The sequence below is a fragment of the Micromesistius poutassou genome (assembly GCF_964030765.1).
Source record: "Micromesistius poutassou genome assembly, chromosome: 14".
NCBI classification, from domain to species: Eukaryota; Metazoa; Chordata; class Actinopteri; order Gadiformes; family Gadidae; genus Micromesistius; species Micromesistius poutassou.
In genome coordinates this window covers 13,688,947-13,716,075 of record NC_140284.1, presented here as the reverse complement: position 1 = coordinate 13,716,075, position 27,129 = coordinate 13,688,947, and the positions used below count along the sequence as shown (strand labels likewise).

At 48.1% G+C, this 27,129-nt stretch overlaps 1 protein-coding gene and 1 pseudogene across 2 annotated transcripts in view; one reads left to right on the top strand and one right to left on the bottom strand.

The window, feature by feature from the left end:
* Positions 1-8,863: 8,863 nt before the first annotated feature.
* Positions 8,864-10,140, bottom strand: LOC311358213 (annotated as a pseudogene). Its single transcript has 2 exons — positions 9,949-10,140; positions 8,864-9,306 (listed from the first exon to the last, which is right to left on the bottom strand). The product of its transcript is annotated as an uncharacterized misc_RNA (transcript).
* Positions 10,141-14,928: 4,788 nt separating this feature from the next.
* The window catches only part of kalrna (kalirin RhoGEF kinase a), a gene marked incomplete at its 5' end in the record, with an annotated part of 113,408 nt that continues 101,207 nt past the window's right edge, over positions 14,929-27,129 (top strand). Inside the window, 4 exons of the mRNA XM_084478590.1 lie at positions 14,929-14,995; positions 20,432-20,506; positions 21,315-21,429; positions 22,265-22,454. Of these exons, the coding sequence (XP_084334716.1) occupies positions 14,929-14,995; positions 20,432-20,506; positions 21,315-21,429; positions 22,265-22,454 (447 nt within the window). The remainder of the gene's footprint in view (positions 14,996-20,431; positions 20,507-21,314; positions 21,430-22,264; positions 22,455-27,129) is intronic.

The following is a 27,129-nucleotide window of genomic DNA, read 5'->3' as shown; positions in this document are numbered from 1 at the left end:
AACCCATAATCCTGTTGTGACTTCGGCTTCTAAAAGTGTATGTCCTGACGATGTGGCTGTGAAATACCCTGAGGTTTTTCACGCCACTGTTGTTACGCGCGCCATGGCGCAAATAGCCAAAGAGACCCCTGTTCGTGAACGCAGTGATGAGTTTTCTGATCTCTATGATACTTTTATTGCTCATCCCATGTCGTCTGCTAGTGGTAAAACGTCTGTGAAGTCGGCCCCACTATCTACGGTTCCTTGCGTTTCTAAATTGTCTCCCAGGCGCGAACAACTTGTGTGCAAACAAAAAAACGATCCCCCTCTCTCTACACTATTGGCGGAGGCTGTCTCTGAGAAAGACATTGAGTCTGTGCCTCATGGTTATTTTATTCGTGAGGGGATCTTGTTGCGAAAATGGAGGCCGCTTGTGGCTTCTGCTGCGGATGAGTGGCGTGTGCTGAATCAGATTGTCATTCCGATGCCGTATCGAAATGAAATCTTACGCCTTGCTCATGATCACCATTTCGCAGGTCATTTAGGTATCAATAAAACATCCGATCGCATTTTGCGCTATTTCTTTTGGCCCAGTCTCAAGAGTGACGTTGCGAGACACTGCAAAACATGTCACATATGCCAAGTTACGGGAAAGCCTAATCAGCTGATTCCTCCAGCTCCGCTACAGCCGATACCCGTCACGTCGGAACCGTTTGAACAGGTCATCCTAGACTGTGTGGGTCCGTTGCCGCGGACTAAGTCCGGAAAGGAGTATCTGCTCACAATTATGTGCAAGCTGACACGTTTTCCAGAGGCTATACCACTCCGAAGAATCACCGCAGCTGCCGTTATTAAGGTTCTCGTGGGGTTTTTCTCTCTCTTTGGCCTCCCGAAAATAGTGCAAACAGATCAGGGCACTAATTTTATGTCCAACGTGTTTAAACAGGCTATGGGACAGCTAGGCATTAAACACACAACGTCCAGCTGTTTTCATCCCCAGACACAAGGCGCACTCGAGCGTTTCCACCAAACGTTAAAATCAATGCTTCGCGCATTTTGTCTCGAGTTTGAGCGTGACTGGGACGAAGGTATTCCGTTTGCCTTGTTCGCTGTGCGTGAAGTAGTGCAGGAGTCCTTGGGGTTTAGTCCCTCCGAGCTTGTCTTCGGGCATATGGTACGCGGCCCGTTAAAAATGCTCAGTGACTCCATGTTGACGAACACATCACCTCCTCCCCGCAGTCTGTCTGACTATGTGTCTAAACTTCGTTTAAGGCTCCATCGAGCTTGCGAGCTGGCTAAAGAAAACCTTGGCATTACTCAGAAACGAATGAAACAGCGTTACGACCAAAAAGCTGTCCGCCGGGTATTTAAACCTGGTGATAAAGTGATGGTGTTTCTTCCAATTCTCGGCTCCGCGCTTCAACCACGCTATACCGGTCCCTATCTTGTAGAAAGACGTGTCGGAGATGTGAACTACGTCATAGCTACCCCTGACCGGAGAAAGCGATCTCATTTATGCCATATCAATATACTTAAACGCTACTGTGAGCGGGATCACTCTGACATTAAACCTCCCGCCTGCATTAAAAGCTTGCCCGCTTCAATGAGGCGTGTGATCGATCCAGCAGTGGCGCTGTCCAGCACGGCAGGTGCTGAAATTGCCACCGCTCTGCCTGTTACCTGTCGGCCTGCCGCCTCTACTGCAGCGCCCCCTGCTGCTCCTCCGCATGACGACGAGGGGGTTCGCTGTCCTGCCGCTGAGGTCGTCGAGGGCAGATTGAGGAACTCTGAAATCCTCGTGGATCTGAATCATTTTTTTTCACATTTACCTAATTCAGAACGTGAAGATTTAATTTCTCTTTTCTCTTCTAATATTAATTTGTTTTCGGATGTTCCAGGTCGTACCACAGTCATTGCTCACGACATTGATGTTGGGGAAAGCAGGCCCCGTCTCCAACTTCAAAAATAAGTTAAGTTCATGGTAGACCATGGTATTGCTGAGCAGAGTTTCAGCCCGTGGAGTTCGCCCTGCCTTCTCGTGCCAAAACCAGACGGCACTTCAAGATTTTGCACAAACTTTCGAAAAGTCAACGCTGTGACCAAGCCCGATAGTTTTCCGTTACCACGCATGGACGATTGCGTAGATCGCCTTGGCTCAGCTGTTTACGTGAGTAAGATTGACCTTCTAAAAGGTTATTGGCAAATTCCTCTGACTGAGCGTGCTAAAGAAATAGCCGCATTCATTACACCAGACAGTTTTTTACAATACACTGTCATGGCGTTTGGTCTTAGGAATGCACCAGCTACGTTTCAACGGTTGGTCAACCACATTCTTGCTGGATTGTCTAACTGCGAGGCGTACCTCGACGACTTGGTGGTGTATAGCGCCACCTGGGGTTCTCACGTTAGCCATCTAAGAGAAGTGTTTGAAAGATTGTCCGTTGCAAATCTGACAATAAATCTGGCAAAATGCGAGTTTGGCCAAGCCAAGGTTGTTTATTTGGGCAAAGTGGTTGGTGGCGGCGAAGTGCGCCCGGTGCACTCGAAGGTTGAGGCCATTCTTAAATATCCTGCCCCCACAACTCGTCGTGAACTTAGACGCTTCCTTGGTATGGTCGGCTATTACAGGTCCTTCTGCAAAAATTTCTCCGTGGTAGCCACCCCTCTGACTGACCTCCTCAGCACCAAACGGTCTTTTGTATGGACCGAGGAGAGTCGTGTCGCCTTTAATTTAATTAAAGCGTTGCTCACAACGGCCCCTGTGCTCGCCGCTCCTAACTTTACTGTGCCTTTTGTTCTTGCGGTAGATGCAAGCGATGTAGGAGCCGGTGCAGTACTTATGCAGGGTGGTAATGACGGACTGGAACATCCTGTTTGTTTTTTTTCTAGAAAGTTTAACTGCCATCAACGCGCCTACTCCACTATAGAAAAAGAGGCCCTTGCCCTCGTGTTGGCGCTCCAGCACTTTGAAGTTTACGTTGGTGGTGCAGCGCATCCGGTGACTGTTCATACAGATCACAACCCGCTAACTTTCCTGGACCGGATGCGCAATTACAACCAACGGCTAATGCGCTGGTGCTTAATATTGCAAGCTTTCAATATTAACATCCAACACATCCGTGGTCGCGAAAATGTCGTGGCAGATGCGCTTTCACGTGCATAGGTCTTGTAGGCCTATTGAAAAATTTGCGTAAATAAATTGGATGATATTTTTTTTTTCTTTACTTTCCTCATTCATCCACTGGTGTAAATATTGCCTGTAAATATTACCTGTAACGTGTTTTTTTTTTGTGAAAAATTGAAAAATTCTACCCCCAATTTATTTCTTTAAGGGTGGGGGTGTTACGGGTCCTGCCTCCTTGTTCCTAGTAGGAGGAGACTGGGCGTTACCTTGCAGTGACTGATTGAAAAGGCTGGCCCGCCCAAGTATATAAGCCTGCCTACTTCCAAGATGGCTGTCTCTTTTTTCTCTCACACCCTCGACATGGCAGACGCTGGCTGGTCACACTTTTTCTTTTGTTAACCCAGAACTAATTTGTTCAATCCGTATGTATTATTTTTGATCGTTGTTGATCTTTGATCTTTTATTTTATGGTGGGTGCGGTTGTGTTTTCTTTTGTTTTTGTGGCAACCGTCTTAACCGATATATGGAAAAGAAATAAACAAAAACATTTTCTTTCCAGAAAATCTGTTTCTTTGAGTTATTATGTTAGTTGTTCACACGTTTTTAATGTGGGCTCGTAACACTTCTTTAATTAGATTCAGTTTACATTGTTCCATTTCAAGTTTTGCCTGTTCCGTTTTCTGTTTCATTACTTCAAACTAATATATTTCAACTGTAATATTCTCACATAGCCACAGGGAGCAGCACAGAGCACATTTAATAGTTAAGAGGTAATATTCTCACATAGCCACAGGGAGCAGCACCGAGCACATACAATAGTTAAGAGGTAATATTCTCACGTAGTCACAAGAGGGCAGCACCGAGCACATGCAATAAAGCTGCAACATTTGCACATAGGGGGCAACAACAGACACAGATGAAGTGAGCAAGTTTTTAACGTTGTAGAAGTCTACCTTCACCTCGCTATAAAAGCAGCAACATAACTTGGAGAAGGCCGAATCTCTTGGGCGGTGTATCGTAGACGTAAAGCTTAGAGACTCTCTGCGCGTGTTATATACCATTCCTCTCCTTTTGTTTCATAGACAAAAGACCAAAACCTTTACCAAATAAAGTGAGCTAAAAGCGATCCTGTCTCGGCGGCCTTTCCTGGATTAAAAACTCCCACTCCCTTTGTTGCTTGAACTTCTTATGTTCCATCTAACAACAGCAGCTCTTTCTGCTGCTCAAAAGTGAAACCACCCCCTGCTGAAAGAGTTGTGCTTGGTAACTTCTTACCGTAATCAGCAGCCAGAACCCCTTCATCAAATTTGCCTTAAGGATAAGTTTTATGGTGTCCTTCAGACGAGTTGCTGCAATCTGAATCTTGAAATACTCAGCAATTGCCAAAAGCTGATCATGCAGCTATCAAGCAACTTCTCAGAAGGAGACCAAACAAATTCCTCTACTATGGAAGCTATACTGCTCCAACAATTGCAACCTGAGCCAACCAAAAAGGTGCTTAGCAATATAAGTACTAGCTAAAGGAACACTGGAGCTTCCCCTACCCTAGACTAGATAATCCCCAAAAGCTAGCCATCTATCTCATCCCTCGTCTTCGTGTGATTACCAGCGGGGGTTATTTACTCACTGTAAACCAGTGGGTCTGAAAAGCCCCTGCTATGCAGTTGCCCTCAGAACACCGTAGACGTGATCCCGAGCATATAGCTCTACCCGCTTTCACCACCACAAAACAAAAAGGACGCAAACAAACTCTCTATTAGAGCAAGTTGCTAAGCCTGCCAGGAAAAACTCCAGATATTCCCAAAGCAAAAAACCTATACCAAGATATGAGCACCTGCAGACGTACCCCAAATAAGCTACCCCAATCCAAATAAATGCTTGCTCAAAAGAACTACCAAACTGTCATGTGTGATACAAAATTTCCAATTTACCAATTCAAACAATTGTTTACGAGCCCCCACTGGTCACGAGGTCAAGAGGAGACCACACATGGCTTTAAGTTTAACAATAATTCTTAACCAACTTAGAGTAAAGTAAGTTAAAGTGATGCATGTAAATCAGTAATGAGTGCGGTGTTTGGATGAGTGCAGAATGTGGTGTAGGCGCAACGCACCGCTAACCCAAAATCCTAAACAAACCATACACCAAAGGAGAGAGACCAAGTGGCTGACTCCTACAGCTTATATAGCTGAGGAGCTCAGCCCGCATGGGTGTTAGTCATTACACTAATCACTCAATCAGGATGTGCCAGAGGGCTGTCACGGTGATTTATCCAGTATGAGTAGGTCTCAGCGGCTTTGTGAATTACTTTTGAGAAACTGTAAAAACTTTTAGAGCAAGTTAGGAGTGCAAGTTAACCCACCGACTATGTATTTGACATGCAGGTTCCTGTGAAATGAGATTCTCTGAACAGGGCCCAGGAAGCTGTGGTAGCTGTTTTCGAGAGGCTATTCCTCTAGGTAAAATCATGCCTGCTACAATGACTAAGGCCTTGGTGAAGGTTTTCACCACTTTGGGTTTCTTAAGGTGGTACACACAGACCAGGGTACCACATCTCTGTCAAATAATTTTGAAGGGTCTCTGCAGTCTATTAGTACCATGCATGTGGTGCCCAGTGCCGCCCATCCTGAGTCTCAAGGTGCCAGGCTTGGAATTTCGTCATTTAAGGGGCAAGGCCATTTGGCCTTCCCGTTCACATTTTTTTTAAGGGCACAAAGGCTGGTTTTACCTTTCAGATTAATACCTTAACAATCTCATTCACCAAAAAACATTAATTATGTATTAAAACATTTGTTTTAATTTAGAAACATTGAAAAATGTCATATTGTAAAACATTGCATTTAGAGAGAGAGAGAGAGAGAGAGAGAGAGAGAGAGAGAGAGAGAGAGAGAGAGAGAGAGAGAGAGACTTTCTGCTACAGAAAGACAACAGCCACCACTGTGACCTAAACACAGAAGTATCAGAGATACACTTTCTCCTTACACAGTGCAGTCATAGTTACTCACTACTTGTTCCAAAAAATAACGGAGTTAGTAACTGAATTACTCTATAATAAAAGTAACTAGTTACCAGGGGAAGTAATTATTTGCGTTACTGTAAAAAAAAAAAAAGAAGGTAGCTTTGTAGATGCATGTGTCGTTGTGAGATGCTTCATTAAATTAGAGTTGCTTACAACGTCTTTGCTCCTGGACATAATGTACACTCCACATGCACGTTCTTGCCTTTGACCTCAATGAATTAGTGTTTATATCTCCACCTTGAAAATGCCAACTTTTCATCGGATTGCTCCGGACTCGCCATTTCTACTGCTTCACCGAATCTGTTTGGTGTTTGTGTGTGCGTGTGGCACGCGTATCCTGGCTTGTGTGTAAAAACACTGGCTCCGATTGGCTACCATGAAACATGACTCTGCCTTAGCCAATCATAATCGCTTATCTCGTTGTTAAACCCGGTCTCCTCACTAGCAGTTTGTGTGGAGCCAGGGGTGCGTTCGGATTACACAGTTTATTCAATCAATTCATAGTACCGCACCGCATTTAACTGTCAGTAACGGAAACGGCGTTCTAACGACGGAAAAAGTAATTAGTTAGATTACCCGTTACTGAAAACGCCATTATTTTAAACGGCGTTATTACAAACACTGCTGTTACGGCGTTATTACAAACACTGCTGAGGAGGCTGGTTGACGTTCTTCTTTCATGTGATGTTGATACTTCACCTGCGCGGCCCACGAAGTTGCGCAAGTTCTATTTTGGAACAATCACAGCAGAGCAATCGCTCTGATCCACAGACACGGGACTAGCCTACTGCGCGCACTAGGATGGCCGTAATTCCATAAAGTCCCACCACGCGTCACTAGCGTTGTTTAGGGCCCTTACATAGTCAACGCATCGGTACGCATACGCGTCCGCAAGGCCGCCATTATGCGGCGATGCGTAGCAAAACGTTTCGTCCCAATTTTTGATACGCGACGCGCCGATCCATGCAATACTATGCGTTGTCAGTGGGGGCGCGATACTGCAAATATTGTACATTACAATATATTTACAGTAGAATATTTGAATAAAATGGCGGGCGAAGAGGAGAAATTGTGCGAGCAAATACGTTTTTATCAGCATTTATATGATAGTTCGACACAATTGCACTCCAACAGGAATGCTTTGGAGAATGCATGGAGGGAGGTTGCAATAGCAATGGGAAAAACTGTAAAACAGGTAAAAACGGACTGGAAAGCTGTCCGGGACAAATATGCAAGAGCGCATAAAAAGTGGAAGGTAGCGTGCAGAAGTGGTGCAGGTGCAGTAACGTTCGGCTACCCCAAAATCTTGACCCAGCTTAGTTGGTTGAGCGAGTTCATAAGGCACAGGAGGACCGACTCAAATTTTCCGGTATGTAGGCATAATCAACGTGTGTGTGTGTGTGTGTGTGTGTGTGTGTGTGTGTGTGTGTGTGTGTGTGTGTGTGTGTGTGTGTGTGTGTGTGTGTGTGTGTGTGTGTGTGTGTGTGTGTGTCGCGAGTAGCGAGAGAGAGAGACACACTATGTTTTCAATGTATTTTGTAATGGTAGGCTATTTACTTGGTCAGGACATTTGAAAACAGGTCTCTTTCTGTAGGCAGGCGAGGGAGACGACGATGAGGAGGAGGAGGAAAGGCCTAGGCCTAATGTACAGGCAGATCAGGCACCTCCATCTACCCCCAACCCCGCCTCATCCCTATCTCAATTTCCACTTCTATCTGACCCTCTAACCTCTACCTCTTCCACATCTCACCCTCCCACCACTCCAACACGAGTGGCTTCTGCTACCTCTTTCCCACTATCTGACCCTACCACCACTCTGATGGCTTCTACCTCTACCTCTTCCCTTCTTCCACCCCACCCTCCCACCACCCTGACTGCAGTGGTTTCGACCGTTCCTCAGTCAGTTACCCCACCATCTCATCCCCCTACCCCGACATCATCAGCCTCCCGTAAAAGAAAACGAAAAAGCGTCAGGCCGAATATGGACCCATGCGAGACTGAAATTCGGCAGGATAGAGAGAAGGAGATGGAGAAGGCGAGAGAAAGGGAGAGTGAAAGGGAGAGAGAAAGGGTGGAAGAGAGGGAGAGAGAGAAGGAGAGTGAGAGGGAGAGAGAGGATGAGGGAACGTGATAGGAATGACATTCACGTCACTTTTACCAATTACCTGTGCCAGTTTATGCGAACCCTTCCACAGCGGCAAAGTGCTATTTTGATGCGCGACATCAAACAGCTGATGCGGGATTATGAGCAATTTTAGCAAAATTAATGATCTATACTTCACCCGATATTGCTTCTGTTACTGTTATTAATTAATTAATTATTTGTTAGTGTTATCCTATTGGAATTTGTTATGTAATGTTTTGTGTTCATGTTCTGTGTTAGTGAATTAGATATAATGAAATAGCCCACTGACACCATTTTAAATTTGTTTTATAGCTTACTGCGTGCGTGTATGGTGGGTCAAGTTGCTGTAGGCCTAATTGATAAATAAACCCCTTTTCTCTAATAATGTTTCCTACTATATAATTTCTGTGGACATTATGCGCTATAGCTTTGGCTATAGGCCTACACTTAAATACACTTAAATAATTAATTCATCTATCAGGGCAGTAGCTCGTTGTATAAACATTTTATATGGATATGAATTCATGAGTTTGACGTAAACCAAATTAGTTAACATGTGTAATGTGATAACTAATAAATCAAAAGTCATGCTTCCAAGTGACCAATGTATATGCATTTATTTGTCAGTGCCCAATCGTAGCACATTGTACTGGTTGGGAAACACGCCAGCATCTGACAAAAAATAATCAGCCAGCTGCTCCCTGACAAGTGCCGCTCTCTGAGATGGTCTGGCTCTGCCGACCGAACACCGTGGTCCGTCGACCATATTCCGGTCCCCCGCAACATGCTGCCTCCACTCTCCAGGCTGGACCTCTCCGGTGTCAGCGGTCGTATCCACAAAGGTGGCGGGCATGTATCCGGCTCGTTCGGTGGATGCCAGGAAGTTGTGGAGAGCCACGCACGCCTTCACAATCTTCACCGCCTTTTCAGGTTGGCAGTCAATCGGACGGCCAAAAATTCGGAAGCGCGCAGCCAATATGCCAAAGGCATTCTCCACCACGCGTCTCGCCCTGGCCAGTCGGTAATTGTAGATGCGCTTCCTATCCTGCAGGTTAGTGCCTTTAATGAGAAGACAAATAAGTGTCATGCCGGAACACAGAACAGATGACAGAACAGATGACTTGGCTGACTCCAACTTTACACGGCTATGGAATAGTTTTTTTTTTCGTTAGACTAATTCATGTATATAATTAAAACAATAAATATGTAAAGCTAACACACCAGAAGCCAGCCATACAAGACCCGTGCGCGAATCTTTCTCTGGACATGCAGATTGCTTTAATGTAGCCTGGGGTGTTTTATCCAAGAGACCTGTGTTTATTTCCATCAGCTACCAATTCGTTTTTAATTACCTGCACAGGTCGCATCAGATTATCCTGTGGAAAGGCCTCTGGCCTATGATGATATATTGTCGGGGTGCGAATTATAGGCTCACGGCAACTGAATAGCCTACAGTGCCATAAGGTTGGCTATATTGCACAACAGGTAAACAGTGCCTTTGCTTGTGCCCGGGTATGCTTTTTTTTTTTTTTCGTTAGACCGATGGTTTTTTCGTTAGACCGATGTATGATCGTCATTAACAATATTATATATAATAATCAGTAAACGAGATACAAGTGCTTTCTTTGTCATTGCTTCTGGGCTTTATTCAAAGGCTACCTGCGTTTATTTCCATCAGCTATCAATTATTTTTATTCTCACCTGGATAGGGACGCATCAGGTTCACCTGTAGGGGAAAGGCCTCATCCCCCAGGAAAAAAAAAGGACTGGGTGTTGTGGTGCCTGGTAGGACAGCAGGGGCGGGTAGATTGAGGTTGCCCTCTGCCAGTCTGGATCCGAAGGCACTGCGACCCAAGACACCTCCATCGCTCTCACGCCCGTATGCGCCAACATCGACATAAACGAACCTATAGTTGGCATCAGCAGCAGCCATAAGGACAATTGAAAAAAAACCTTTGTAATTATGGAAGTCACTTCCCGATCGTGCTGGAGCTCTGATTCGAACCTGCTTCCCGTCAATCGCCCCGACACACAGGGGAAACTGCCACTGCCTCCTAAAGTCCTCCGCTATATCCTGCCACTGACCGCGGGAAGGAAAGGCCATGTACTCCCCCTGAAGGGCGTCCCAGATGGCAGAACACATCTCCTCCACGATGCCCGACACAGTGCTGGTGCCCATCTTATAGCTGGCCGAAAGAGCTTGCAGGCCGATGCCGGTTGCCAGGTACCTCAATGTAACCGCAAGCCTTTGGGAAGCCCCGATCGGGTTCCGGTGGTTTTGGTGAGAGTCGGGAAGATATCGGATGACTCGCGAAACGAGATCATCAAACTTTGGTGCCGACATCCGAAAGTACTGGAAATGCCTCTCCTCATCCAGGCTTCGCATTGGAAGCACCAGAGAAACAAATTCCCCATCCTGGTCTCGTGTGGTATTTAAAGGGCGCACATACCACCGCCTATCTCTGCGCTGCCTGCGTTGCCGCCGCCGATGTAATAGGAGCAATAAAATGCACTCTTCTTCCGTAGCCATTTTGATAGGAATGTCACCCGGAATGTCACCCGCAAATGTCACCCGCAAAAACACCAGTGATTCTGCTGCCACCCGTGGCGTGAGTGGTGTATTGCATGTCATGCATTGCCCGCGACGTTTGCGTATGCTGTGTAGACTATGAAAGGAAGCGCGTCACTCGCGTCGCTTACGCGCGTTGCTCGCGTTGACTATGTAAGGGCCCTTACACTGGAACATTGACAGGGGCGCAAAGGCCACTTTGGCCGTAAACTGAACATTTTTTCACAGGGCATCAAGGCCAAAGTGCGTGGCCGTCGTGAAATTCCCACCCTGGTGCACTCGAGTGTTGGCTTCAGTCTCGGAAGTCGATGATGCGTACATATTGTCTTGAAACAGGAAGGATTGGGATTGTGTCATTTCAACCCCGTTGCCCCCCTACTACAGCAAAGAGCTGTCTGATACCCATGGTTAATACTAACTATACACCCAAGGACGGATCATGGCTTGTGCCAAGTGTGCACGTGCACAGGGGCCCTGAGCCAATGGGGGCCCTCGGATTAAAAAAAAAATAAAATAAAATAAAAAAAAAATACTATAAATTTATATATTAAGAGTATGTGTAATTTAGAAAATGTAGTGTGTGACTGTTACATTGTTTTAATATTTTAAAAACAAGCATTGCCATGACAACAACTTTGAATGATCATCGCATGGTGCGCGTCATACGCAGGTAACCGACATTCAAATCAAATGCCAGCGTCAGCGTATTAACTGACACACAACAACATGAAGCCGAAGTACAATCAGAGTGGTGCCAAAAAACTAAAAGCAGCTAAAAACAATAATTAGGAGTGCAGTCAACATACCCAAATGTATACATTGCATTGCGACTGTATTTGACGCTTCCTGTCAGCAATTGTGAGGGAGAACGGTCCTTTTCTCAGATGGCGAGAATTAAAAACGAATTAAAGACCGGGTAAACCAAATTCAGTATTTTTCTTCTTATCATATTAATTAGGCCTTAAATGTGTCCCTCAAAACATGTAAAAAATATTTTTCCCATTCATCATTTCCTTGAGGAGCTAGGCCTCAGAGAATGTTCTGTGTGCAGGTTTAAAATGGGCGGGTCTACATCGAAGACCGCTTTACGTAAAGCGGTCTTCGATGTAGACCCGCCCCCTGCTGCCCTCTAGGTATAAATACATTAACCGCGCACTAGCATTCTGTGGTTTCACCCGTCTATGGTTTTACCGCTCACGAGTCTGGTTTGAATTGTCAGTTTGCAGCTAGCTTGCCCGTTATGCCTCTTCAACCTCGTTGGTGCATCTTCCCTGGATGCCACAGTGGGAAACGTAACGTTAACGGTTCGTTTACTTTATTTAAGTTTCCGACCGAAGACGGTCTCTCTCCGGTGATGGGCGTGGTTTCCTGGCCTGCAGCGCACACGCCCCCACCGTCCTGAGCCAGGGATTACTGCTCATTTTTCATCAACTTTGAAGCATAATTTTATATACTTCGCGATTTTTTTAGTCCTTCAAATTTGGCAGGGTGGTTAATAATATATTTTCCTGTGGTATTATAAACTCAAAACCCATAATTATTCTTGGTTTACCCGGTCTTTAAGGACTAAGTTAACACAGAGGCGCTTAAACAGCCTGTCACTCATGGCAATTGAGTCAGAACTCGTCCGTGAGTTGAAATTTGATGACCTGATCCACGACTTTGCTTCCAAGAAAGTCAGAAGAATGCTTGTAGGCTAAGGATTTAACTGTTTCGTCCGTTTTATTTTATGCGTCTGCAAGCAGTAGGCTAGTGCACTCTGTCTGCACTCCAGAACTAATTATTGTTTTAGGCTTATGCCTCTCTCTCTACCTCCATAGGCTAATCTGTTCAGACTGTTAAAGCACAGCACTAAGTTAAATGTGTAACTTTTAGTCCATTTTATTGTTTTATCGGTTTGATTGTTCTTATTTTGTGCTTCTGTAAGCAGCGCTACAGTGTAGGCCTACTGTCTGCACTTACGCACACCGACCTTAGGCTTAATGCCTCTCCTCCTAGTCTGTAGACTGGGACATTACAGCCTAATAATAAAAACAGATGCTGGAATTCATTTCTGTGTGGGCCTGAGTTATAATATATGACATCAACTTTTTCATTTTCATTTTCATTGTGTGAAATTGTGCACCAGCCTGCACAGCGACAGCAAAGAGAGACGCGCTGGCTGCATGCGCACGTCACGTGCACGCGCGTGCGCGTTTGCGTCGCGGTCAGGGGGAGGGGGTGCCTTTTTTGATATTGTGAATAGCGGCCAATATTTGTTTAATCCGTCCCTATATACACCCTAACACAAGTATCACACACTAACCATACACCCTAACACAACAAGTATCACACACTAACCATACACCCTAACACAACAAGTACCACACACTAACCATACACCCTAACATAACAAGTACCATACACTAACTATACACCCTAACATAACAAGTATCACACACTAACTATACACCCTAACATAACAAGTATCACACACTAACTATACACCCTAACATAACAAGTATCACACACTAACTATACACCCTAACATAACAAGTACCACACACTAAGCATACAGCCTTATATTAAGCAGTATTCTACAGAGTATCCTGTCCTAGCTGGTATCCTACCACCCGATGGTACGTCCATGGAGGGACCTGAACCAACGCCCTCCTGACATGATGCTGACGCATCACCAGAAACAATCTGTTCTTTCAAAATGCTCAAAATAGAAAGTGACATGTGTGTGTGTCTATGAGTGTGTGTGTGTGTGTGTGTGTGTGTGTGTGTGTGTGTGTGTGTGTGTGTGTGTGTGTGTGTGTGTGTGTGTGTGTGTGTGTGTGTGCGTGCGCGCGCGCGCATGACCATCTGTCCAAGAAGCCTTCCTGTCGCCGGTCAGGGTGTAGAGGAGCTCAGCCACCGCTAGATGGTGCTCATATCTTAAACCTGTTCATAGTCTCCGATCGATCAGCTGGAAAGGCTTTTGTAAACACGTCTAAAATACATTCAGGAAATACTGTTGGGACTCTGGTGGTTTGTGTGAGTCATGTTTTGCTGCTATGTTAGTACTGGGACTGTCAATCACTTTGTACTATGGTACTATGTCTTGAAGTCAGTACGCATCTACTCGCACATCCACCTTCCAGTATGTACAATTATTACCTCCTTATACACTGAGGGGAGAGAGAGAGAGAGAGAGAGAGAGAGAGAGAGCGAGAGAGAGAGAGAGAGAGAGAGAGAGAGAGAGAGAGAGAGAGAGAAACCACTGTGGTGATGAGGGGCGTGTGGTCTCTATAGGGGAGGGGGAAGAGGGGAGAGAGTTGGGAGGAGAGAGGAGGGAGGGGGAGGAAAGAGGGGGAGGAGAGAGGAGAGGTCCTATTGTTTGAGAACAGGATCGGAGAGCAGTCTGTGCTAGCTACCTTCTTTCCTCTTGATGAAGACCCGTCTACAGAGGACCATGGCGCGGCTAGCGGAACAAAGCACGCACCCGGCGGCGTGACAGCGGGCATCGAACATGGGTTCTTCTTAACCCGGGTCTCTGTAAACGGTCTAACCCGGTCTTTGAGTAGGAGCCCTGGCAGCAGAGCACCAGTAGCCACTAACGTCTGTCTAGGTCTGATCAGGAGTCATTGATCACTGATCGCGATGCCCAGCGAGTGACGTCATTCCCCTGCGATAGGAGATCTGACGTCATCGGACTGAAACGACGAGATGGAAGAACGGCAACGCTCGCGCTACCGTTAGAGGGGGATAATAACAATAGGAACACACACACATACACACACACACACACACACACACACACACACACACACACACACACACACACACACACACACACACCGAGGGCTATATAGGTACATAGAGGGGTAGAGCGACACAAAGAGGGGTAGAGAGACAGAGACAGGGGGAGACCGGGTATCGAACAATAGGACGGGCCGGAGCCAAAGAGGACGGAGGAGACGAGGGAAGGAATAGAGGGAACATGAAGAGAAACCGCTGATTTCCTCCTCGAACCCACTGGATATACAGCCGAGTGCTGCGCTTGTGTGTGTGTGTGTGTGTGTGTGTGTGTGTGTGTGTGTGTGTGTGTGTGTGTGTGTGTGTGTGTGTGTGTGTGTGGAGGACTCGAGATGAATCCTCTCGAGGGAGCAGAGGAGGCGTCCACCGAACCGGACGCAGACACCTTCTTCAAAACAGGTCAGACGTGTGTGTGTGTGTGTGTGTGTGTGTGTGTTGTGGGCGCTATATTCCACGTTACATGTGGTCATACTAAAATGTGCGCGTGTTAATGTTCAAGTGAATAATCGTTGGTGACACAATTGGCAGAAGACTTGACAGCTCTCTCCGTCCTTCACTCCTCCCTCCTCGCTCCTGTCACTCTGCATCCCCCCCAGCAACCATAGTAACATCAGATACAACTGGAGAGGATGTTGCACATGTAAACATGCTGCCATGACAACTGCATCCCTGTTGAAGGAAGCATCACATGTTTCCCACATGTCTCACTGTTCCTCATGCTGAGGGAACCCCTACCCTACTGAGATACACAGGGAATAGAACCAACAACCCTGTAGTGTCAGTGCCTTGCTCTACCCACTGAGCTACACAGGGAATAGAACCCTTAACCCTGCAGTGTCAGTGCCTTGCTCTACCTACTGAACTACAGGGAATAGAACCCTTAACCCTGCAGTGTCAGTGACTTGCTCCCCTACAGGGCAGTAACAGTGTGTGTGTTTCTTTAAGACTCCCTCTCCTGAGTCATGGCGGGGGGGGGGGCATGTATTATTGAAGTGTGTGTTGTAGATAAAAGACAAGGGGACGAGGAAGACAAAAGCTTCACTGACAGAGAGAAGGAGTGTGTGTGTGTGTGTGTGTGTGTGTGTGTGTTGAAGCACCACATTAAGTGGATTACTGGTCATTACCCCCTTGAGGAAGGCCCTCCTTTCTCCTCTCCACTCCCACTCTCCTCCACTCTCTCTGCTCTCGTCTATCTTGTCCTGCTTGAATATAGTTGACATTTGACCCAAGAGCACTGATGCATTGTGTGAGGTACACACACACACTTAGACACACGCGATTGATCATAGACATATCTCCCTTGCTCTCACGCTCTTCTGTAGTTTTTAGCCATATAACTCTTCTCCTATCTGTGTGTGTGTGTGTGTGTGTGTGTGTGTGTGTGTGTGTGTGTGTGTGTGTGTGTGTGTGTGTGTATTGATCCGTTCTGAGGTTCTTTGAACAGATTGCTTTGATCTGTCAGGGTTTGATCGGTCAGGGTTTGGTCTGTCAGGGTTTGATCTGTCCATCTCACTGGAGATGTTGAGCAACAGGCCAGCGTGTGTCTGTGTATAAACATATCAACACCGTGGATCTGTGTGTAAACATATCAACACCGTGGGTCTGTGTGTAAACACACAGTATCAACACCGTGGGTCTGTGTGTAAACATACAGTATCAACACCGTGGGTTTGTGTGTAAACATATCAACACCGTGGGTCTGTGTGTACAACATACAGTATCCATAGAATGTGTACATAGGGTTTCTACTGTGGAAACACCAAACATGCTTTTATTTATGGTTTCATTTCCAGCTGTGATGTGTCCAATATGTACGATCATCTGGTGCACAATCAATATTCAGCCTCCTAAACCTGGTACCATGTTTACATGATAGTTAGGAAAACATAATACACACACACACACACACACACACACACACACACACACACACACACACACACACACACACACACACACACACACACACACACAGGCAGTGTGTCAGGCGGTCTGGGGAGCTCATTGGAAGTTGATTTAATGGAACCTATTTTATTAGATCCTCCTCATAGAGGAGCAGGTCTCCTCCTCCACCTCCTCCTCTTCCTCCACCCCCTCCATCACCTCCTCCTCTTCTTCCTCCATCAACATCACCTCAATGGTCACTTCCACCACCACCTCCTCCACCTTCTCCTCCTCTAACTCCTTCACCATCTTAGTGTTTCACTGCTCCTGGAGATGATTAAATAAATGCACATGAACACACACACACACACACAGCCAGATACACTGGTGTGAGCAGACTGAGTGTCTGAGTTATTTAAAGAATAAGAGATAATTGTATTACAATATGGAGGAGAGAGAGGAGGTGAGGAGATGAGAGGGAAAGAAACGGGGGAGAGGAAAGGAACATACATGCATGGTACTTGATGTTGATAAGAACACACACACACACACACACACACACACACACACACACACATTCCTTGTGGGTCAATTTCTAATTCTCTCTCCTGCTACAGACAGCTGGTGTCTGAAGATTGAAAACTGATACATAGAGAGAGAGAGAGAGAGTCATTATAGATTGAACATGTGTGTTTCCGTGTACATTTGCTCTCCTTCCCCCCCCCTCCTCTCTCTGTCCTCTAACGGCACATGTCTGGCATTGACCTCTGACCTCTGAGCCCTGCAGGGGAGGAGGGGCATCAGGAGTCATGTGACTGGTCAGGTGACCACACGGCCGGCGGTTAGCCATGCTGCCAAGAGAGAGAGAGAGGCTTGTATTGGTCTGGGCTGAAGGTGTGAAGGGGCTTCACATTAACCGTAGAGCCAGCAGCACGTCTCAGACACAATCCCCAGAGGAGCCTGACCTCACGTCCAGAGACGTCCCCTCTTCAGTGGATCCTATTGGAGGAACCAGGGGCGCCCCACCTGGCTGTAGCTCCACCGCTCAGTGTTGCTCTCTCTGTCTCTGTCTCTCTCTCGCTGTCTCTGTCTCTCTCTCTCTGTCCCTGTCTCTCTCTGTTTCTCTCTGTCTCTGTCTCTCTGTCTCTGTCTCTCTCTCTCTGTCACTGTCTCTCTCTCTGTTTCTCTCTGTCTCTGTCTCTCTCTCTCTCTCTCTGTCTCTGTCTCTCTCTCTGTCCCTGTCTCTCTCTCTGTTTCTCTCTGTCTCTGTCTCTCTCTCTCTGTCTCTCTCTGTCCCTATCTTTCTCTCTGTCTCTCGCTGTCTCTCTGTCTCTGTCTCTGTCTCTCTCTGTTTCTCTCTCTCTGTCTCTGTCTCTGTCTCTGTCTCTCTCTCTCTGACTCTCTGTCTCTCTCTCTCTGTCTCTCTCTCTCTCTCTCCGCAGCCTAACACTAGCCCCGGGAAGGACATACAGCACACACAGCGCTGATCCGTGTCCCCCTCGGGAGCCGGTCCGTGGACCAGTGGCGCGTTAACAGGGAGACCGAGAGCCTGCGAGTGCGAGAGCATAAAGCACGCTTTCAACAAAACATGCAGTGAACTGTCAATCAACTAGGGTGGCACCTAGGGTGGCCAATCAGGTTCCAGGGGTGGCCAGTGCCACCCCGCCCCCCCCTCTTGCTCCGCCCCTGCTGTGGACTCCAGCCACAACTTAACTTGGAGTGATTATTCCTGTTTGTAGCTGCTGGCCAATCAGTGGCCAGCAGCCTGTTTACGTCACACAAAAGTACCAGCTCTGCTCGCTTGGAACCTCGACGGAGGTGCTACTAAAAAAAGTACCAGGTACCAGGTACCAGGTACTTTTTTTGGCGATGGAAACGCAACAAAAAGGCGGGCCAAGTCGAGGCGAGTCGAGTTGAGCTGGTACTGTTGGTGGAAAAGGGCCGTAGGTCCTCAGCCTCGTCTCCCTGTGAGAGTGGAACCAGACATACGGCACTATTTGTGTGTGTGTGTGTGTGTGTGTGTGTGTGTGTGTGCGTGCAAGTGTCTGTGTGAGTGCTATGTGGGTTGTGTGTGTGTGTGTGTGTGCGTCTGTGTGTGTAGGTGGGTGCTATGTGTGTTTGTGTGTGTGTGTGTGTGTGTGTGTCCATTAGAAGGTATTGAGCACTTAACTTCCATTATAGGCTCGCCCTATCAGAGGGAGAGAGAGAGTGAAAGCTCTGTGGGGTTTTTGTTCAATGACAGAGATTGATGGATGTGGTTTTCCTCTAGAAATATGAGGATTATAAGAGAGAGAGGGAGAGAGAGACGCTTTTATCCAAAGCAACTAAAAATAAGTATCTTTGTCAGAAGAAAGAGAAATACCATCTATCGCTGTCTGTACATTTCAGAGACCAGGTGAACTCTGATTAAGTGAGTCTTGGGTCTCTTGTTCAGAGACCAGGTGAACTCTGATTAAGTGAGTTTTGAGTCTCTGGAAGCTGGGGAGCGACTCTGCATTCCTGACTTCGGCAGAGAGCTCGCTCCACCGAAACAGAGAAGAGTGTAACTCTTTTCTGAAACCTTTACTTACTCTTGTATCATAATTAATTTATCATTCATCATGTGGTTGCTAAGCAAGCCACACTGTTTTAATCATGTTTCTTATTATTCTTTGGCCTCATTTTCAGTAATTATCCCCTGCAAAAGTTTTTGACGGAAACACGTAACAAATGCCAAAAAATGAGCTTTAAATCAGTGCAGTGTGCTATTCATACCATGTGACAAGTTTGTCACATGGTATGAATAGCACACAAGTACTTTTTTTTAAAATACATTTTTTATGATAATATTAACATGGAAAATGAATGGTGCAAAAACGCTCAAATCAACCACTCCAAACATGATCACCTGAGAGTTGTCAAACGAAGTAAACATATGTTAACTAGAAGTAGGAAGGTACTGCTCCGACCACAGGCTCTTCGTAACCACGTCAACCTAAACGGCCACACCGCGTTGGCCATAAAAGATGGCCTTATTTGAACTGAAGAACCTTTCTGCCTGAAGGCCACATCAGGTCCACCTGGAAAGGGTTTTCTATCCCTTTAGTGGCTGGTTCAGACTACACGATTCTCAGATATTTTTCTCATTTCTCATTTTTCTCATCGGAAGACTTGCCACACTACAAGATTCAAGGGTGCAAATGCTCTAGATAATCTTTACTTTGTATCATTCACGACACACAAGTGTCAATAACAATGGATCCCGAGTTCCTATACTAGTCTAGCCATTATGATGGCGGTCAGGGTTAGGGTTAGGGAATAGTGCAGTGAAGTCTAGAGAGATGCGCGGATGACCTGTAATGTCATCCGCACCCGCTTCTTAATATCAATAATCCACCCGCAGCAATGTTTTTTTCAACAAAATCATGTTTGAAGATGTTTGAAACCTTTTTTACAAGGTGTCGAGTTTTCAAACACAGACTTATAGGCCTTTGAAACAATCTTTTTCAGGTTTGAATTATGACAGGATTCTAATCCCATGATGGAAAGCTTCCACTCAGCTTGGTCTCAGAAGGTCTAACCAGTACTCTAGCTAGGACGTGCTCACGGCTCGTCCTCTCCTCTCTCCTCTCCTTACTCTCCTCTCCTCTTACTACTACTTCCCTGCTCTCCTCTTTTTTTATGTGGTCAGGCCTGTGGTAAGTTGGACTTCATGACAGCTGTTGCTAGGGAACAGAAGGGTCTCACCTGTCCCCTTCTGTAGCCATTTATACCCTCAGACGTGACGAGAGAGAGAGAGAGAGAGAGAGAGAGAGAGAGAGAGAGAGAGAGAGAGAGAGAGAGAGAGAGAGAGAGAGAGAGAGAGAGAGAGAGAGAGAGAGAGAGAGAGAGAGAGAGAGAGAGAGAGAGAGAGAGAGAGGTGCGCTTGTTTGTATTTCGATGCTAATGCGGCTATGTTATCTCTTTTCCCAGGGTCCTTCACGAGTGATCACATCAGGGCGTCTGACGTCCTGCCCATCTTAAAGGAGAAAGTTGCCTTTGTGTCAGGTGAGTAACAAAGGAATAGAACTGTCTGTGGTCTGTCTCTCTGTCTCTGTCTGTCTGTGGTCAGTCTCTCTGTCTGTGGTCTGTCTCTCTGTCTGTCTCTCTCTCTGTGGTCTGTCTCTCTGTCTGTGGTCTGTCTGTCTGTCTCTCTGTCTGTGGTCTGTCTCTCTGTCTGTCTCTCTGTCTGTCTCTCTCTCTGTGGTCTGTCTCTGTCTGTCTGTCTCTCTGTCTGTGGTCTGTCTTTCGGTCTGTGGTCTGTCTCTCTGTCTGTCTCTCTGTCTGTCTCTCTGTCTGTGGTCTGTCTCTCTGTCTGTCTCTCTGTCTGTGGTCTGTCTCTCTATCTGTGGTCTGTCTCTCTGTCTGTGGTCTGTCTCTCTGTCTCTCTGTGGTCTGTCTCTGTCTGTCTGTCTCTCTGTCTGTGGTCTGTCTTTCGGTCTGTGGTCTGTCTCTCTGTCTGTCTCTCTGTCTGTGGTCTGTCTCTCTGTCTGTGGTCTGTCTCTCTGTCTGTCTCTCTGTCTGTGGTCTGTCTCTCTATCTGTGGTCTGTCTCTCTGTCTGTGGTCTGTCTCTCTGTCTCTCTGTCTGTGGTCTGTCTCTCTGTCTGTGGTCTGTCTCTCTGTCTGTGGTCTGTCTCTCTGTCTATGTTAATAAAGATCAAAGGAACCAAAACTGCATGGTGATAACCCTAGTAACATCTGATCCATTAGAATTAATGTGTGTGTGTGTGTGTGTGTGTGTGTGTGTGTGTGTGTGTGTGTGTGTGTGTGTGTGTGTGTGTGTGTGTGTGTGTGTGTGTGTGTGTGTGTGTGTAGGGGGGAGGGATAAGAGAGGAGGCCCAATCCTGACTTTTCCCGCCAGAAGCAACCATGACAGGATCAAACACGAAGAGCTGAAGAGACTGGTCACGTACCTGTCCACCGTGCCCAGGTACCACACCCACACCTGTCCACCGTGCCCAGGTACCACACCCACACCTGTCCACCGTGCCCAGGTACCACACCTACACCTGTCCACTGTGCCCAGGTACCACACACACTCCTGTCCACCGTGCCCAGGTACCTCACACACGCACGCATCACACATACACAGGACCCCTCGCCAGCCAGGCCCTGTCTGGTGGCGGTGTCTTTAGATGGAGCTGATAGGAGCGGCTATTGGGGGATGAAGGTGGAGGTCAGGAGAGATGGGGACAGCTTGTTGAGTGAAGAATCAAGCACTCCTCTCTCCTCCTCACTTATTGAAAGGAGCGTGTGAGTGACCAGGTCTGTGAGTGGTGCACTCTGTTCTGCTGTACGCTATGGTCAGGAGGTCCAGAACACATCTCACATCTCCTCTCAATACATCCCCTCCAACGCAGTCCAACACGCCCTGATCCACATGGACTGCAGGGCTTTTAAAGGAGATCACACATATCAGTGGTGGCTGGCCTCAGTGCTCTCTGCTTCAATGGAGCAGAGTTGATGTTGGAGACTGCAAATGTTTGGAAGCTTCCTCTCAAACTTACGTGTGTTTAATGTGTATAATAAGTGTGTGTGTATGTGTATAATGTGTGTGTGTGTGTGTGTATAATGTGTATAGTGAGTGTGTGTGTGTGTATAATGTGTATGTGTGCATAATAAGTATTTTGGATAATGTGTGTCTGTGTATATATGTGTGTATAATAAGTGTGTGTGCATAGTGTGTATGTAAATTGTGTGTGTGTATGTGTATGTATAATAAGTGTGTATAGTGTGTGTATGTATAATAAGTGTGTGTGTCACAGCGAGGACGTGTGTAAGCGGGGCTTCACGGTCATCATGGACATGCGGGGGTCCCGCTGGGAGCTGATCAAGCCGCTGCTGAAGACCCTGCAGGAGGCCTGCTCCCAGATCAGCGTGGCGCTCATCATCAAACCTGACAACTTCTGGCAGAAGCAGAAGACCAACTTTGGCAGCTCCAAGTTCTCCTTCGAGGTGACTCTCTCTCTCTCTGGCTCTCTCTCTCTCTGTCTCTCATTCTGTCTCTCTCTCTCTCTCTGGCTCTCTCTCTCTCTGTCTCTCTCTCTGTCTCTGGCTCTCTCTCTCTCTCTGTCTCTCTCTCTCTGTCTCTCTCTCTCTGTCTCTCTCTCTCGCTCTCTCTGTCTCTCTCTCGCTCTGGCTCTCTGTCTCTGTCTCTCTGTCTCTGTCTCTCTCACTGTCTCTCGCTGTCTCTCGCTGTCACCTCTCTCTCTTTCTGATTGAGTGCTGAGAGTGTGTGTGAGTGAGCTGCAGAGCGATTGTGGTTTTCCTAACTTTCTTTTCAGTTTTTCTGGTAAATTATATTTATTTCTGTATAGTTTATTGGTAGTAGGTCAATGTAAACTAAATGTTGGTGGTTAGTTGTGGTTTGTTTGGGTGTTTCTTGTCTCCTCTCGGTGTGTGCGCGGCCGGCATCTCTCCACGTTAACCAGAAAGCATGTTAAAATGTGTCCTGGCTTTATGTGGCGTGGAGGACATTTGTTTGGCTGTGGGAGAGAGGGTCAGATATGACTCAATTAAGTCGGCCGCTCGGATGAACAGCGCCGTAGTAATCTTTCTGGACTAGCTGGAGAAAGTAAACCAAGTCGTGGAGACAGGCATGACGTTGTAGGGGAAACTTTTTTGCCGGTGAAAAGAGACTTTGTTGCCGGTGAAAATATATAGGGATGGATTTATTTCCTCAAACAGACATCCCAACGCAGCAAGAGGTGCGTTCCATAAATAATGCGTCACACCCCCTGGTGAGTCTCATGCCCCCTTCCATAAAGGGGACACACACCATGCACCATGCACACAGTGAATTACGATATCCAAGAGATACCGCTACAGACACCCCCCCAGAATTCACTCCCCCGAACAGTCAAGGCCAACGGGGAGGAGCCGTGCTGCGAGGTGGGCACCGGCACGAAACCCCGGACCCTGTCCTGGAGCGAGGTCCGCTCCTGGGCCGCCGACCAGGGAGCTGTGGCGGTGGGGATGAAACCCCCAGGAACCCGGAGCGGCTGCCCGTAAACCAGCTCGGCCGACGAAGCCCGCAGGTCCTCCTTAGGGGCAGTCTGGAGGGCCAACATGACCCAGGGGAGCCTATCGACCCAACTGTCATCTGTAAGGCTGGCCCGGAGTGCAGCTTTCAAGGAGCGATGAAACCACTCACGCATTAGCCTGTGGGTGATAAGCGGTAGTTTGATCGAGCCACACACCCAGGCTCCCGGGGACCTCATTCCACAGCTCGGAAGTGAACTGAGGTCCCCTGTCAGAGGAGACGTCAGAAGGGGGACCAAACCGGGCGACCCAGGTGCCTATGAACGCCCGGGCCATGTCAGAGGTCGTAGTGGATGCCAGCGGGACGGCCTCCGGCCAGCGGGTGGTCCTGTCCACCATCGTCAGGTGGTAGGTGAACCCTTGAGAGGGCAGCAGGGGCCCCACCAGGCACCTTGGCGTGCTGGCAAACCACACAGGCCCGAGCCCAATCCCGAATGTCCTTCTAAAGGACATGCCAGATGAACTTCCCGGCCACCAGCTGCTGCGATGGCCTCCGCCCAGGGTGGGAAAGGCCATGCATGCCATCAAAAACCTGACGCCTCCAACTACCGGGCACTACCAGCCTTGGCTGTCCAGTGGAGACGTCACACACTAGCGTGGCGCCGATGTTGTCGAACTTGATGTCCTACAAACGGAGTCCTGTGACAGCCGTCCTCAGAGCCTGGACCTCCGGGTCGGAGGCCTGATCGCCTGCCTTGCGGGTGTAGTTTTCATTTCATTTCATTTCAAACCTTTATTTATTCAGGGAAGCCAATTGAGAGCAAGCTCTCTTTTACAATGACGCCCTGATCACAAATATAGAACAACGCACACAACAGCAACACAAATCAATACACACAACAGCGACACCAACGAAGTATCAAGCATAAAAGCAAAAAACACACAATTATAAACAGTCCACAGTGTAATCATCGGGTGTCAGATTTAAAGATATCTTAAGCAGTTAGTTGCACTTAGTAGCACTTAGTTGATTCCCAGGTGGACAGCTCCTGCGATGGCCCGGGAGAGGCAATCAGCCACGTGGTTGTCCTTACTAGCCACATGGCGGATGTCCGTGATAAACTCTGAGATGTAGGCCAGCTGGCGCTGCTGACAGGCAGACCACGGCTCCGAAACCTTCTCCATCGCGAACGTCAATTGCTTGTGGTCCACAAAAACTGAGAACGGCCGAGCCTCCAACAGGAAAAGTAAATGTCGAATGGCGAGGTAAAGGCAGAGGAGCTCTCGATCAAAGGTGCTGTATTTCTGCTCGTAGGGGTGGAGCTGCCGGCTGAAAAACGCAAGAAGCTGCCAGACGCCATCCACCAACTGCTCATGCACGGCACCAACAGCATAGTCCAAAGCGTCGGTGGTCAGAGCAATCGGCGCATCAGGCAAAGGGTGCGCCAGCATAGTCGCCTTGGCCAATGCACGTTTAGTGTCCCCAAACACCCCTCTCTCAGCGCTCCAGTCCACGATATATTAACCAGTCTTTCCCTTGAGTGCTGTGGGCCCACCACCTGCAGGGAGACCCGCTGGGGTCAGGTGTGCTGCCATGGGTGGCAATGAAAGTCAGGGGTCACAGGGGCCGCATGAGCCGGGCCGCACGGGGAACAAAATGGTGGTAAAAACTCACCATCTACAAAAACTCCAGCAGGGCCCGAACTGTGAGAAGGCGCTGGAAGTCCACCATTGTGGCCACCTTCTAGGGCAGGGGAACAGCTCCATCCTTGGTGATGCGGTGGCCAAGGAAGTTAATGGAGATCCGGCCGAACTGGCACTTGGCCAGATTGACAATCATGCCATGCTGGCTGAGCCGCTCGAAGAGGGTTCGCAGATGCTTCAAGTGCTCCGCCGTGGAGGTGCTGGCCATCAGAATGTCATCCAGGTAGACAAACAGAAATGGCAGGTCCGGCAGCATGGTGTCCATCAGTCGCTGAAAGGCCTGGGCCGCGTTATTCAGGCCAAACAGCATCCGTAAGAACTCGAACAGTCCAAACGGAGTGATCACCGCCGTCTTCGGAATGTCCTGCGGCTGGATGGGCACCTGGTGATAGCCCCGAACGAGGTCCACCTTGGAGGAAACTACTGCCCCGGCCAGGCGGGCAGAAAAGTCTTGGATGTGGAGAATCGGGTAGCGTTCGGGTAACATCGGGTAACACCGTCATTGAGACGGCGGTAATCCCCACAGGTAATCCCCACACCTAACGCCAGGCTTCGGGACGATGTGGAGCGGGGAAGCCAAGGGCTGTTCGACCGACAATTCCAAGGCGCTCCAGGGTGTCAAACTCAGACATAGCAACGGCGAGCTTAGCAGAGTCGAGGCGCCGGGCCTTGGCATAGACCGGCGGGCCAGTGGTCGCGATGTGATGCTCTACTCCATGCTTGGCGTGAGCACCGGAAATTCCATGAGGAGAGGGGAAAACACATCGGAGGGCGAGCGTGAGTAGCTTCGTCGTGCCCGAGCCAATGAGCTCACATGGAAGGGAGCTAAAAGTCTCTTAGGAAATCGCCGCGGAGGAGGGGGGTGGACACGTCCACGGTGACAAAATCCCGGCCGAAACGCTGACCCCCGAAACATAGAGCAACAGTCCTAGTCCCAAAGGTGCGGATGGGGCTGCCGTTGGCAGCCTCCAGGACGGGGCCTAGCTTGTCAATGCGTGAAGCGGGCAGGACGCTCACCTGGGCCCCCGTGTCACACAGGAACCGTTGTCTAGAGCCTGTATCTGTGATAAACAGGCCCCCAGAATGGCCGACACTCATGGCAGCTAGCGAGTGCCGGCCCGTGCATTTCTCGATGCCACAAAACCGCACGGCGGCACCTCCTAGCTCTGGGTCCATACAGGGCGTGGAAATAACACAGGCCTGTAGACTGCTGTGGCTGTCGTCGGGTCGCCGCGGCCACAGCGATGGTGTCTGTCATCTCCAGGTCGACGGGGGTGTGGGCCAATACGGCTGTGCAGCGCTCACGCCTAGCAGGGAAAAAACGATCCGCCTCCATAGCCAGAACCAGACTCACAGCTGCCGTTCCCAAAACTACGGGAGCTTCAGGGAGACCATCACCGGAGCTGCAGCCACGGAACCGTCCGCAGAATCCAAATCCATAATCCAATCTCCGACTTGCGCGTCCTCGCCCTGACAATCCAGCGTATAGAAAAGTAATCCTGTAAAACATCCGGAAACTGTCAGTGTCACCAATGTAGGGGAATGTGCAAAAAACGAAGACGGAGACTTTGTTGCCGGTGAAAATATATAGGAATGGATTTATTTCCTTAAACAGACCCAGCGCAGCCAGAGGTGCGTTCCATAAATAACGCGTCGCACCAGGTGAGTCTCACTCCCCCTTCCATAAAGGGGACATGCACCATACACCAAACACGCAGTGAATTACGATACCGGAGAGATACCGCTACAACGTCAATTAAATGTTTGTTCAGGTGCTCCCGCTGGCACAACCTGCTACTAAGGTAGTCCTGTCAAACGTCCCCTGTTCTCAGCAGAGAATTGTCCAGACACGGGAAGATGTAAATCTCATTTGCTGAAACACGTAGTGTCTCAACGTAGACAGCTGTATATGATACTGAACAATCGGAACGAGGAACTGAACAAC